General features: G+C 37.1%; 1 protein-coding gene across 1 annotated transcript in view; it reads right to left on the bottom strand.

Moving 5' to 3' along the window:
* The window catches only part of DNAH8 (dynein axonemal heavy chain 8), a 423,841-nt gene that overhangs the window by 85,956 nt on the left and 325,651 nt on the right, over positions 1 to 12,234 (bottom strand). The window contains exon 82 of the mRNA XM_007939462.1: positions 2,176 to 2,249. Coding sequence (XP_007937653.1) covers positions 2,176 to 2,249 — 74 coding nt within the window. The remainder of the gene's footprint in view (positions 1 to 2,175; positions 2,250 to 12,234) is intronic.

Genomic DNA, 12,234 nt, shown 5'->3' with positions numbered 1-12,234 from the left:
ACAAAACCATTTTATTTAGACCTTGCAAATATTCTATTTGGAGCACATAATTTTTTTAAAAAAATTTTATGTCAATAAAATGATCCCTTCTGCAACTGGTACAAGCTGGTTACTTGGAACCAAGTAGATTCAGAATGATTGTATTCTGCCACCCCTGGTTCACAAAGGAACAGAAATTAAAACCTGAAGTCAGACTTTTGTAGATACAGTGTGTGCACCATCTAATGGTGGGAAAGAGTATTTTGGAATTTGGATTTAAATGACCCAGCCTAAATTAGTTTGTCTGTACTTGCAGAAACCTTTACATTGTCCTAGCATAAACCTCATATCTTAGGGAAGTCAGTCAGAACTGACTTGTCCCCCCAAAAAGATACACATTAGCTCATGAAAGTTGAAAACAAATTTGGTGACATTGGCCACCTGATGCTAAATCTTATTCTTTGTCATCACTCTTCCCATGTATTCCTGAAACCATGAAACTTATTAAGCACCATCTAAATACTTGATAAACTAACTACCTTTAACAATGTGAAAACACAGTTTCTTAACCAGAAAACATTCTGATGCCCTTATAAAAGTAACCTGTACCAAACCAAACCTGAGTCAGTTCTGATTCATGGCATCCTATAGGACAGAGTAGAATTGTCCTATAAGTTTTCTAAGGCTGTAAATCTTTACAGAAGCAGACTGCCATATTTTTCTCCTTTGGAGCAGCTGGTGGGTTTGAACTGCCCACCTTTCAGTTAGCAGCCAAGTGCTTAACCACTATGCCATCAGAGCTCCTTTCCTTATAAAACTAGATCAGATAAATTCAATTCAGCTACAAAACACTGAATTCAACAAATATATGGTAATGCCTGTGTATCAGGCCTTCAACTACATAGGTGAGAGAAAATACAACTCAGACTGGCTTAAACAATAAAGGGGATGTGCTGGTCTATTTACTGGGATGTCCTGAGCAAGATGAAATTTGGGGTCAGTTTGTGTCCTCATAAACCAACATTTTTTTCTGGTTTCCCACTCTGCATTCCATAATGTCAGCTTTATCCTAAATCTGGTATCCATCAAGGTGGAAACATTGCTGTTTGTGATTTGTGTGTGTTACTGAAAAATACCACTATTATTGGTATTTATCCCACTTTGAGAAACAGAACGTAAAAATTGGTTTTCCAAAGAAGGTTAATGTGAATGCAGCATTTAAATGAAGAAGTTTCTTGTTCATTGAAACTAAAGAAACTATTTAAGTCCTAAAGCCAAACTGTCAAATCACTCAATAGAGGGACTCATTTGATCTAAGTAAGAATAATGATATATAATTTCTTTGATATATATAAATTAAATATAATTTCTATTGAATTTAATTAAGTGGTAAAATTTAAGGCTTAGGGCATTTGAGAATTAATGACTAGGCTTCAAAATTTGATGACCCAAGCAGAGTTTTAGCCCATTAACCCTCTCTAGTCATTAATTTCCAGGGAAGAGCTACATCAGAGATGCTATGAACATTATGAGATCAAAAGCTTAAAAAAAATCCAAGATCTTATTTTGTTTTTAAATGGTGCGATTTCTTATTACAATTGAAATTGTTCTCTACAGAGCATTTCAAGAAAATTAAAGTCCTGTGTATTTATTAGGGTGATGGGAACACTTCTCAACATTCCATTCTGCTGGCAATTTCCAATAAAAACCCCTATCAATATTTGAACAAATCATCCTTAAATATTCTTCTTTGACTGAAACAATCTGTTAATGGAAAAATGAAAGCCTGACTTTAACTAAAAATCGAAATGCAACTGTCTCAATCTGTCATTTCTTAAATATTATCTATTACTATTTATTGTGAAATTCTAAGACTGCCAGAGCTACATCCCTGGGAATCAGGTGTGTCTATCAAAGAGTTGGGGAAAAAAAATAAAATCAGTGAAATAAAATGGAACATATACCATGGGAAATGGAACAAGCTTCCCCTGGGGACGACAGGAGGACACTGGTTTGAAATTTCACATTCACACCTGAAGGTTCACTCTAGACACGTAAACACAAATAGAAAATGATGATTGAGCATAACAGGAAGAATGAATCAATCATTCATCACTGTGTTCCAATGCAGATTTGATGGACAGAGGGACAACAGCAGTACTGTTGCACTAGGAGCAAATGTCCCTTGTTACATACCTGCTGCATTGACATCTGAATCAACTTCCGAGCATGAACTTCTTGTCCTTGCCCCATGGAGATAGTTCTACACTCTGTAACACAGGAGAAGTTTCACTATAATGAAATGTCCATTTTTTAAATAAGATTGGGACAAAAAAAAAAAAATTAATTTCTGAATAAGTACAACCTCTCTCCCTCCATTAGTTCTGAGGAGACTTTGGCCTGGCCTTTGGTTGTGTTGATCAGAGAAATGAGTGGACCAAAGAACTGGGGGCACCACCTGGAAAGGTAAGGGACTGGGAGACACAAAAGGCACAAGACTGGGTTTTTAGAGAGAGTTTTGGAGACAATGAGGACAAAGACTGATGAGGGGTGGGGAAAACTACAATGCTATCATGGGTATTTAGAAGGGAAGAGGATTTTTGAGTTTTGCTATAAGTCTTGGTTAGAATTCTCCTTGTTGTTTTACCAAATGCTTCAGTAAAGATTAAATTTGCTTTTTATTCTTTTGAGATGTCAGGCTCACAATGGTTTTACTTGTTTATCTATTTTGGTTTCTTTTTGTATGTCTGTTTATTTTCTGAGATAAAATCAAGGCAACTCAGCCCTTTGAGGGCTACATTCAAGGGTAACTATCTTCTAAGATCCAGTTTTCAGCATTTCCTCAGATTAAATCATCACCTTGGAACTGAGCACTAAGAAAGCGGAGACCACTCCAAAGTGTAATTATAGTTCAGGGGAGAATACACTGTTCAGGACCAAATGTCCCAGGCAGAGGACCACACTTGTGCCCTGACGTATGAATTCATTTGTGAAACTGCAGTCAGAAATTAATTTTTAAGCAAGCCTTTGCGGGCTCAGATTTTCTTGAAGAATTGCATGTTCTTTGAACATAGTCAGGGGAGACATTGTGGATCAATGTATGGCTTTGCTCCACACTACTGGATGAGCTTTTGACCCCAAACCAGACCCACTGCCAAACCCCTTGGGGGCTGACTCAACAGCAGCTAACAGCAACAACTTCAAAAAATTTCCAGAATCTGACCACTTTCGACATCTCCATTTTTATTTCCCTGGTCAAAGTGACCATCACCTCTTGCCTGGATTCTTGCAATAGCTTCCTAAATGATGACCTCACTTCCTCCCTTGTTCCCTACTATCTGTTCTTCACACAGAAGAATCTGTCAAACTTAAATCAGATTATGCCCATCTTCTGCTCAGAACTTTAAAGAGATCTTTTGAATCAGATTTGCCCAATGCAATGAATCATTTGATTTCTTGACTGTTGCTCCTATTATTAAATAGAATGAAATTATTGACACCTTCCATTTCTTTCTCCATATATCATAATGTTGATACAGATTCTACTCTTATCTAAAAAGTGTATTACATAATATATGGACTATTACCTTTCTAATTAATTTGTAAACAAGCCCTTGTTGGCTCAGATATCTTTGAGAACTGCATATTCTTTATACATAAGTCAGGGAAGACATTGTGGACATTTTCGAAAAGTTGTAAAAGCCTGAATATTGTGACATAACTGGCCCAAAGCGTTTTGACTAAGGGATTTTAAATTCATCTGTGTTAAAAATTATATATATGCTATATATACATACACATATGCACATATATGTTATTTTATATCTCTACTTTTAACCTGGTATGTTATGATCATTTTACTGTCATTAAATATTATTGGAAAATATAATTTTAAATGGCTGCATAGTTTTCTGTAATGCTGACGCATCCTTGTTCATTCAGCTATTACACTTTGTATTTTCAATTTTTTAATATTATAAATAACATTAGATAAAATATCATTTATTTAAATCTTGATGTTTATCTCTCAATATTTTCTCAGGAGAAAATCATACACATAGAATAGTTGAGACAAAGCATACAAACACTTTAAAAATTCATAACATATATGTATATAAGATTATCAGTACCTCCAGCTAAAATGGTATGCTGTAGTTTCCAACCCACACTCCTATCCTCATTTGTATCTTAATTTTATTTATAGTGCTTTAGGCATACAGAAATGTTAAGACTTCATACAGTCAGACTATCTTGTCTCTCTGACTCTACTACCATGATTAAGAACAAAGGTGCATCTGACCTAACCCATGGTATTTTTAATTGCCTCAATGCATGCAAAAGCTGGACAATGAATAAGGAAGACTGAAAAAGAATTGATGCATTTGAATTACAGTGTTGGTGAAGAATATTGACTATACCACAGACTGCCAGAAGAACAACAAATCTGTCTTGGAAGAGGTACAGCCAGAATGTTTGTTGGAAGGGAGTATGGGCAAGATGGCTCACGTACTTTGGTCATGTTATCAGAAGGGACTAGTCCCTAGAGAAAGACATCATGCTTAGTAAATTAGAGAGTCAAGGAAAAAGGGGAAGACTCTTAATGAGATGGGTTGACACAGTGGCTGAAACAATGGGCTCAAACATAACAATGATTGTAAAGATGACTCAGGACTGGGTGGAGTTTCATTCATAATGTAGTTAAGAGTGAAGGGACTCAATGGCACCTAACAACATAATTAAGAAAATCTTAGCCATCCCACTATGTAACTGCTTACTAATTTATCCTTTTTTGCCTTTTATTGCTTAATTCAAACTATTTACTACTTAATCATTCTAGAATTTACTTTGGAGTTCAATGTGAGATAAAATTCTTAATTTTTTCTAAAGTCAACTTGCGATCTGAACTCCTTTTATTGACTAATTCTTTTTTCCATTACTGATTTGCAATGTGAATCTTATCATATTACTAAGCTATTATATATATATAGTAAAGTCTAACTCTGGGCCTTATATTTTGCTCCATTGATCTGCTTATCTAATCTGGGCCAGTTCCACACTGATTAAATGGCTACCATTTGATAAAGTTTTTAAAAATTTGGTGGCACTAGTTCCTCGTTATTCATTTTCAAGCTTTCTTGGCTATTCTTGTACATTTATTATTCTAGATGATCTAAGATGTCTCTATCCAATTAGGGGGAAAAAAGATGCCATTAGAATTTCAAGTAGACTTGTATCCAATTTATAGATTAATTTAGAGAATATTGACATCTTTATATCATTGAATCTTTATACTGGGAATGTCATTCACCTCTCCATTTATTCTAGCCTGCATTTATGTCTCTAGGAAAGTTTTATAGCTTTCTTCAAATGGGTCTTTCAAAAATTATTTCTCAGTTTTGTTTATTTTTATTGCTATAGTGAACGAGACTTTTTCATTTCATTTTACAAGAAAGCTCTATTGATTTTTATGTATTTATTTTGTGACCAGCCACCTTACTGAAGTATCCTATTAGGGCTAATAGTTCTTCAGTTGATTCATTTGTGTTTTCTAGTTAGACAATTACAATGTCTGAGAACAACGATGATTTTGACTCCCCTTTCCAGTAGTTATATCTTTTATTTATGTTTCTTAAAATACATTGGCTATATCTCCCACCATAATGCTAAAAAATAATAGTGAGAGAACACGTCTTTAACTTATTACTGACTGTAATAGGTGCATCTCTAATAGTTCACCAATAAGTGTGATGTTGGTGTTTGAAGTTCATATTCATTATCATATTAATAAAATATTCTTCGGTTTCCTACTTCTTAAAAGTAAAATATAAATGTGAAATTTATCTATCAATATAAAAATAGTGGCTTAAGAAAAAGTCTTTCACTTTTTGCTGTGATGCATTGTAATAAGAGATTTCTTAATATCATCTTTTTACTTTCCTCCCATGTGCTCCTACTTGGTCAAAGCTTGTGATACACATTTTTGAATGTCATTTCTTTAATCCTACACTAATTCTTATTTGTATTTTACTTAGGATGCTTGCATTTACATTAATAAGTAGGACCCATCTTTGGTTTTATTTCCCTTACACAGTCACTACTTCGGTTAGTTTTTTTATATTAGGATTATGCTAGCCCCTTAAAGTGAAAAGGGAAACTTACCCTCTTTTTCTATTTTCTGAAACAGAATGTAGCATGTGAAATTTTTTAAAGATTTTAAAGGATTTACTTCCCCTAACTCTTCCAAGCCCAGAGCCTTTGCTGAGGGTAGTAATCTTAAAAGTTCTAAATTTCTCACCTTGATGATTGCTCTATGCAGGGGTTTTCAACATTTTGAGACAACTTTGCAAATTTTTATTTTTCTAGAAACATGCCCATTTTTATGAGATTTTCAAATGTATTTACATAATTAAATGCAATATGCAACATCATGATAAACAGAGAAAATATTGAAGTTGTTAAGGATTTCATTTTACTTGTATCCACTATCAATGCCCAGGGAAACAGTAGTCAAGAAATCAAATGATGTACTGATTGGGTAAATCTCCTACCAAAGACCTCTTTAAATTGTTCAAAAGCAAAGATGCTACTTTGAAGACTAACATGTGCCTGACCCAAGCTATAGTATTTTCAGACACCTCATATGCATGCAAAAGCTGGACAATAAATAAGGAAGACTAAGGAAGAATTGATGCCTTTGAATTATGGCATTGACAAAGAATATTGAATATATCATGGACTGCTAGAAGAACAAGGAAATGTGTCTTGGAAGATGTATAGCCAGAATACTCTTTAGAAGTGAGGATGGTGAGATTTTTGTCTTACATACTTTGAACATATTATCAGGAGGGACCAGCCCTGGAGAAGAACATCATGCTTAGTAAAGCACAGGGTCATAAAAAAGAGGAAGATCCTGAATGAGATGGATTGACACAGTGGCTGCAACAACAAGCTCAAACAGCAACGATTGTGAAGACGGTGCAGGACCAGGCAGTGTTTCATTCTGTTGTGCATAAGGGTCGCTATGAGTCAGAACTGACTCAGCAGCACCTAACAATAACATAACAACAATGAGAATCAACCATGTGAATTGCCAACAAAATCTGGGAATTCTGCACTGGATATCAATGTTTAGATAGAAAAAAGTGGCTATTTCAACATAGGTCAGTTTAGCACATAGAACAGTGTGGTAACAAAGAATAGAACAAAATCAAGATGAGGAGAAAGGGAGTGAACGTAGACCATGCTGCCATAAGCTGATGGCTTACAATAACTTTTTAGTGCAGAGGGATCCGTGTCCAATATTTATATATGACATGTTTATGTTAACTATAGAATATACTCAATGTAAGTTTTATTTCAGAGTAGGTTTGTTGTTGTTGTTATGTGCCGTTGAGTCGGCCCCGACTCATAGCGACCCCTCCTTGGGTTTCCGAGGCAGTATCACTACGGAAGTAGGATTGCCCAACCTTCCTTCCGAGGAGTGGCTGGTGGGTTTGAACCGCCAGCCTTCTGGTTAGCAGTCAAGTGCTTTAGCCACTATGCTACCAGAGTAGGTTTACTGATTCATAATCAATCACTTTTATAATCTTTATGAGGCTTATATGAATCAACCCTTCAAGGTATAGTTATAGAGATCTGAGATGACTGATTTAAAAATTAAAAATAATGAAATAAAATAAACCTCACTGCCATCAAGTTGAGTCCAACCCATAGCAACCCTAACTTGGGTTTCTGAGACCATATCTTTATGGAAGTAGATTGCCCCATCTTCCTTCCGAGGAGTGCTGGTGGCTTTGAACCGCCAGCCTTCTGGTTAGCAGTCAAATGCCTTAGGCACTATGCCACCAGAGCTCCCTGGTCATCAGAAATGACTGATGGCTGATCCCAAATGACAATGCCAACGGCATTCAGATCTCAGAGTGTGCAGAGCTGATCAACAGCCTACCTTCAGGATGGCTCATCCTTACCAAGGTATGCTCTGTGTCATGCAGGTCACTGTGTTTTGGTCCCACTGACTCAATCACTGCTCCAACAACTTAAGTGTTTATAACTTTTTGCCCTGCTTCCCTCCCTTTGCAATAACTTTCTTTTTGTCTACTACTTTCCCACCTGATAACTTCTTACCTACTTTTTAAGACCATGTTCAAATACCATCACTGTGATACTTTTACCTAGTCCCCTAGGTAGTCTAAGTGTCTATGAAGCCTATAACCAAGCCATGTCTACTTAACTCCATCACAGTCACATTGTCTTCAATTACAGTTTTACATGTCTGCCTTTCCCAGTTATGTTAACTCATCTCTGTACCCACACAATCTAGTACACAGACTGTACCAAAAAGTTATTGAATGAAAACATGAACAAAGAACCTCTAATTACTCTGCACTAAACAATGGCTATAGTTATTGAATTTCTGACCAAATAAACCTTGTTATAATTTTATATAGCAATGGCAATAAAATTTGCTCCTATGTGTTCATTTTTTGCTAGTCAGCAATCCATAAAGTACTGTTGTTTTTAGGTGCTGTCAAGTCCTCTCCAACTCATAGTGACCTTGCGTACAGCAGAACGAAACACTGCCCAGTCTTGTGCCAGCCCCATGATCTTTACTATATCTGAGCCCATCACTGAAGCCACTGTGTCAATCCATCTTGTTAAGGGCCTTCCCCTTTTTTGTTGTCCCACCACTTTGCCAAGCATGATATCCTTCTCCAGGGAATGGTCTCTTCTTACAACATGACCAAAGTAGGTGAGATGAAGTTTGGCCATTCTTGCTTCCAAGGAGCATTCTGGCTGCACCTCTTCCAGGACAGTGGCTGCAGTCCATGGTACTCTCAGCATTCCTTACCAATGCCACAACTCAAAAGCATCGACTCTTCTTCGGCCTTCCTTTTTCATTGTCCAGCTCTCACATGCATACAAAGCGACTGAAAATACCATGGCTTGAGTTAGGTGCATCTTAGTCTTCAAGGAGACATCTTTGTTCTTCAGCACTTGAAAGAAGTCCTTTGTAGCAGATTTGCCCAATGCTATATGACATCTGATATCTTGACTGCTCCTTCCATTGTTGTTGATTGTAGAACCAAGTAATATGAAGTCTTTGACAACTTCAATTTCTTCTCCATTTATCATGATGCTGCTTATTGGTCCAGTTGTGAGGATTTTCATTTTCTTTATATTGAGGTGTAATACATACTGCAGATTGTAGTCTTCAATCTTCATCAGTGTTTCAAGTCATCCTCACTTTCAGCGAGCAAAGTTGTGTCATTTGCATAATGCAGGTTGTTAATGAGTCTTCCTCCAATCCTGATGCCATGTTCTTCTTCACATACTCCAGCTTCTTGGATTATTTCTTTAGCACACAGATTAAATAAGTATGGTGAAAGGATACAACCCTGACACACTCCCTTCTTGACTTTAAACCATGCGGTGTCCCCTTGCTCTGTTCGAATGACAGTCTCCTGGTCTATGTGCAAGTTCCTCATGAACACAACTAAGTGCTCTGGAATTCCCATTTTTCTAAATGTTATCCATAATTTGTTATGATCCACATAGTCGAATGCCTTTGCATAGTCAATAAAACACAAGTAAATATCTTTCTGGTATTCTTTGCTTTGAGCTAAGATCCATCTGACATCAGCAGTGATATCCCTCGTTCCATGACCTCTTCTGAATCCAGCTTGCATTTCTGGAAGTTCTCTGTCAATATACTGCTGCAACCATTTTTTAATTATCTTCAGTAAGATTTTACTTGTGTGCAATACTAATGATATTGTTTGATAATTTCCACATTCTATGGGATCACCTTTCTTTGGAATGGGTACAAATATGGATCTGTTCCAGTCAGTTGGCCAGGTAGCTGTCTTCCAAATTTCTTGGCATAGACGAGTGAGTGCCTCCAGCACAGCATCCATTGTTGAGACATCTCAATGGGTATTCCATCAATTCTTAAACCTGTTTTTCATCAATTCCTTCAGTGCAGCCTCAACTTCTTCTTTCAGTTCCATTGGTTGTTGATCATATGCTACTTCCTGAAATGGATGAACGGTGACCAGTTCTTTTTGGTACAGTAACTCTGTGTATTCCTTCCATCTTCTTTTGATGTTTATACATCATTCAACATATTGCCCATAGAATCATTCAATATTGCAAATCAAGGCTTAAATTTTTTTTAGTTCTTACAGCTTGAGAAATGCTGAGCATGTTCTTCCCTCTTGGCTTTCCAACTCCATGTCTTTGCACATTTCATTATAATAATTGACTTTGTCTTCTCAAGCTGCTCTTTGAAATATTCTGTTCAACTCTTTTATCTTGTCATTTCTTCCACTTTCTTTAACTACTCTCCATTAAAGAAGGTTGGGAAATCCTACTTCCATAGTGATACTGCCTCGGAAACCCAAGGAGGGGTCGTTATGAGTTGGGTTTGACTCGACGGCACATAACAACAACAACAACAACATTCAAGGACAAGTTTCAGAGTCTCTTCTGACATCCACTCTGGTCTTTTCTTCCTTTCCTGTCTTTTTAATGACCTTTTGCTTTCTTCATGGATGATGTTCTTGATGTCATTCCACAATTCCTCTGATTTTCAGTCATTGGCATTCAATACATCAAATCTATTCTTTAAATGGTTTCTAAATTCAGGAGGGATATTTTCAAGGTCATATTTTGGTTCTCGTGGACCTGTTTTAATTGTCTTCAACTTCAACTTTGAACTTGCAAATGAGAAGTTGATGGTCTGTTTCATAATCAGCACCTAGCCTTGTTTTGGCTGAAGATATTGAGCTTCTTCTTCACCTCTTGCCACAGATGTAGTCAATCTGATTCCTGTGTACTCCATCTGGAAAAGTCCACATGTATAGCTGCCATTTGTGTTACTGAAAAAAGGTATTTGCAATGAATAAGTTATTGGTCTTGCAAAATTCTACCATGCATTCTCCAGCATTATTTCTATCTCCAAGGACAAATTTTCCAACTACCGGTGATTCTTCTTTGTTTTCAACTTTTGCATTGTCACCAGTGATAATCAGCACATCTTGATTGCATATTTGGTCAATTTCATACTGCAGAAGTTGGTAAAAATCTTCAATTCCCTCATCTTTGGCTTTGGTGTTTGGTGCATAAATTTGAATAATAGTAGTATTAACTGGCTTTCCTTGTAGGCATATGGGTATTATTCTATCACTGACAACATTGTACTTCAGGACAAATCTTGAAACATCCTTTGTAATGATGCATGCCACACCATTCCTCTTCAATTTGTCATTCTTGGCATAGTAGATCATATGGTTGTCTGGTTCAAAATGGCCAAAACTGGTCCATTTCAGCTCAGTAATCCCTAGGATATCAATCTTTATGTGTTCCATTTAAATTTTGACAACTTTCAATTTTCCTAGATTCATACTTCATACATTTCATTTTCCAATTATTAATGGATGTTTGTAGCTGTTTCTTCTCATACTGAGTCATGCCACTTCCGCAAATGGAGGCCCTGAAAGCTCTACTTTATCCATATCATTAAGGGAGACTCTACCCTGATGAGGCAGCTCTTTCCAAGTCATATTTTGAGTGCCTTCCAACCTGAGGGGCTCACCTTCTGGCACTGTATCGGACAATCTTTCAGGGCCACTCATAAAATTTTCCAGTAATATATCAAACAGGGTTTCACTACTATTCATAGGTTTTCACTGGCCAATTCTTTGAGAAGTGGATGGCCTCTTCCTCCTTCTGAGTCTGTCTCACTCTGGAAGCTCCACTGAAACTGGTCCACCATGGGCACCCCTGCTAGCACAGCCTCCAGCCTCACAGCAACATGTAAGCCACCACAGTATGATAAACCAACAGATAAGTTTCTACCTTAGCTGCTCCAACTGCTCCACTCACTTCCTGGGCTTCCCCCTACCTGTCCCACCAGCCCTGTCTGACACTGCTTCCTGCCACCTACCTTACCTGTTCCAGTGGCCAGCCCTGTCATGTTGTAAGTATGGTTATCTGCTTACAACTTGAAAACAAACAAACTGAGTATATGATCAACGAGTGTATTCCTCTCTGGACAAAGAGAGCTAAACTACATCCTCACTCTAGGAGACCTGAAAGAGGAGAAAGCTTAATATTAAAACCAAACTCATTGCCGTTGAGTCAGATCTGACTCATAGCAATCCCTCCTTGGGTTTCTGAGGTGGTATCACTATGGAAGTAGATTGCCCAATCTTCCTTCTGAGGAGTGGCTGGTGGGTTTGAACCACCAGCCTTCTG

This window comes from Orycteropus afer, unplaced genomic scaffold (genome assembly GCF_000298275.1).
Source record: "Orycteropus afer afer isolate SDZICR_OR568_19922 unplaced genomic scaffold, OryAfe1.0 scaffold00059, whole genome shotgun sequence".
In the NCBI taxonomy this organism is placed as follows: domain Eukaryota; kingdom Metazoa; phylum Chordata; class Mammalia; order Tubulidentata; family Orycteropodidae; genus Orycteropus; species Orycteropus afer.
The sequence above is the reverse complement of the archived record's forward strand: the minus strand, read 5'-3'. Positions and strand labels throughout refer to the sequence as shown.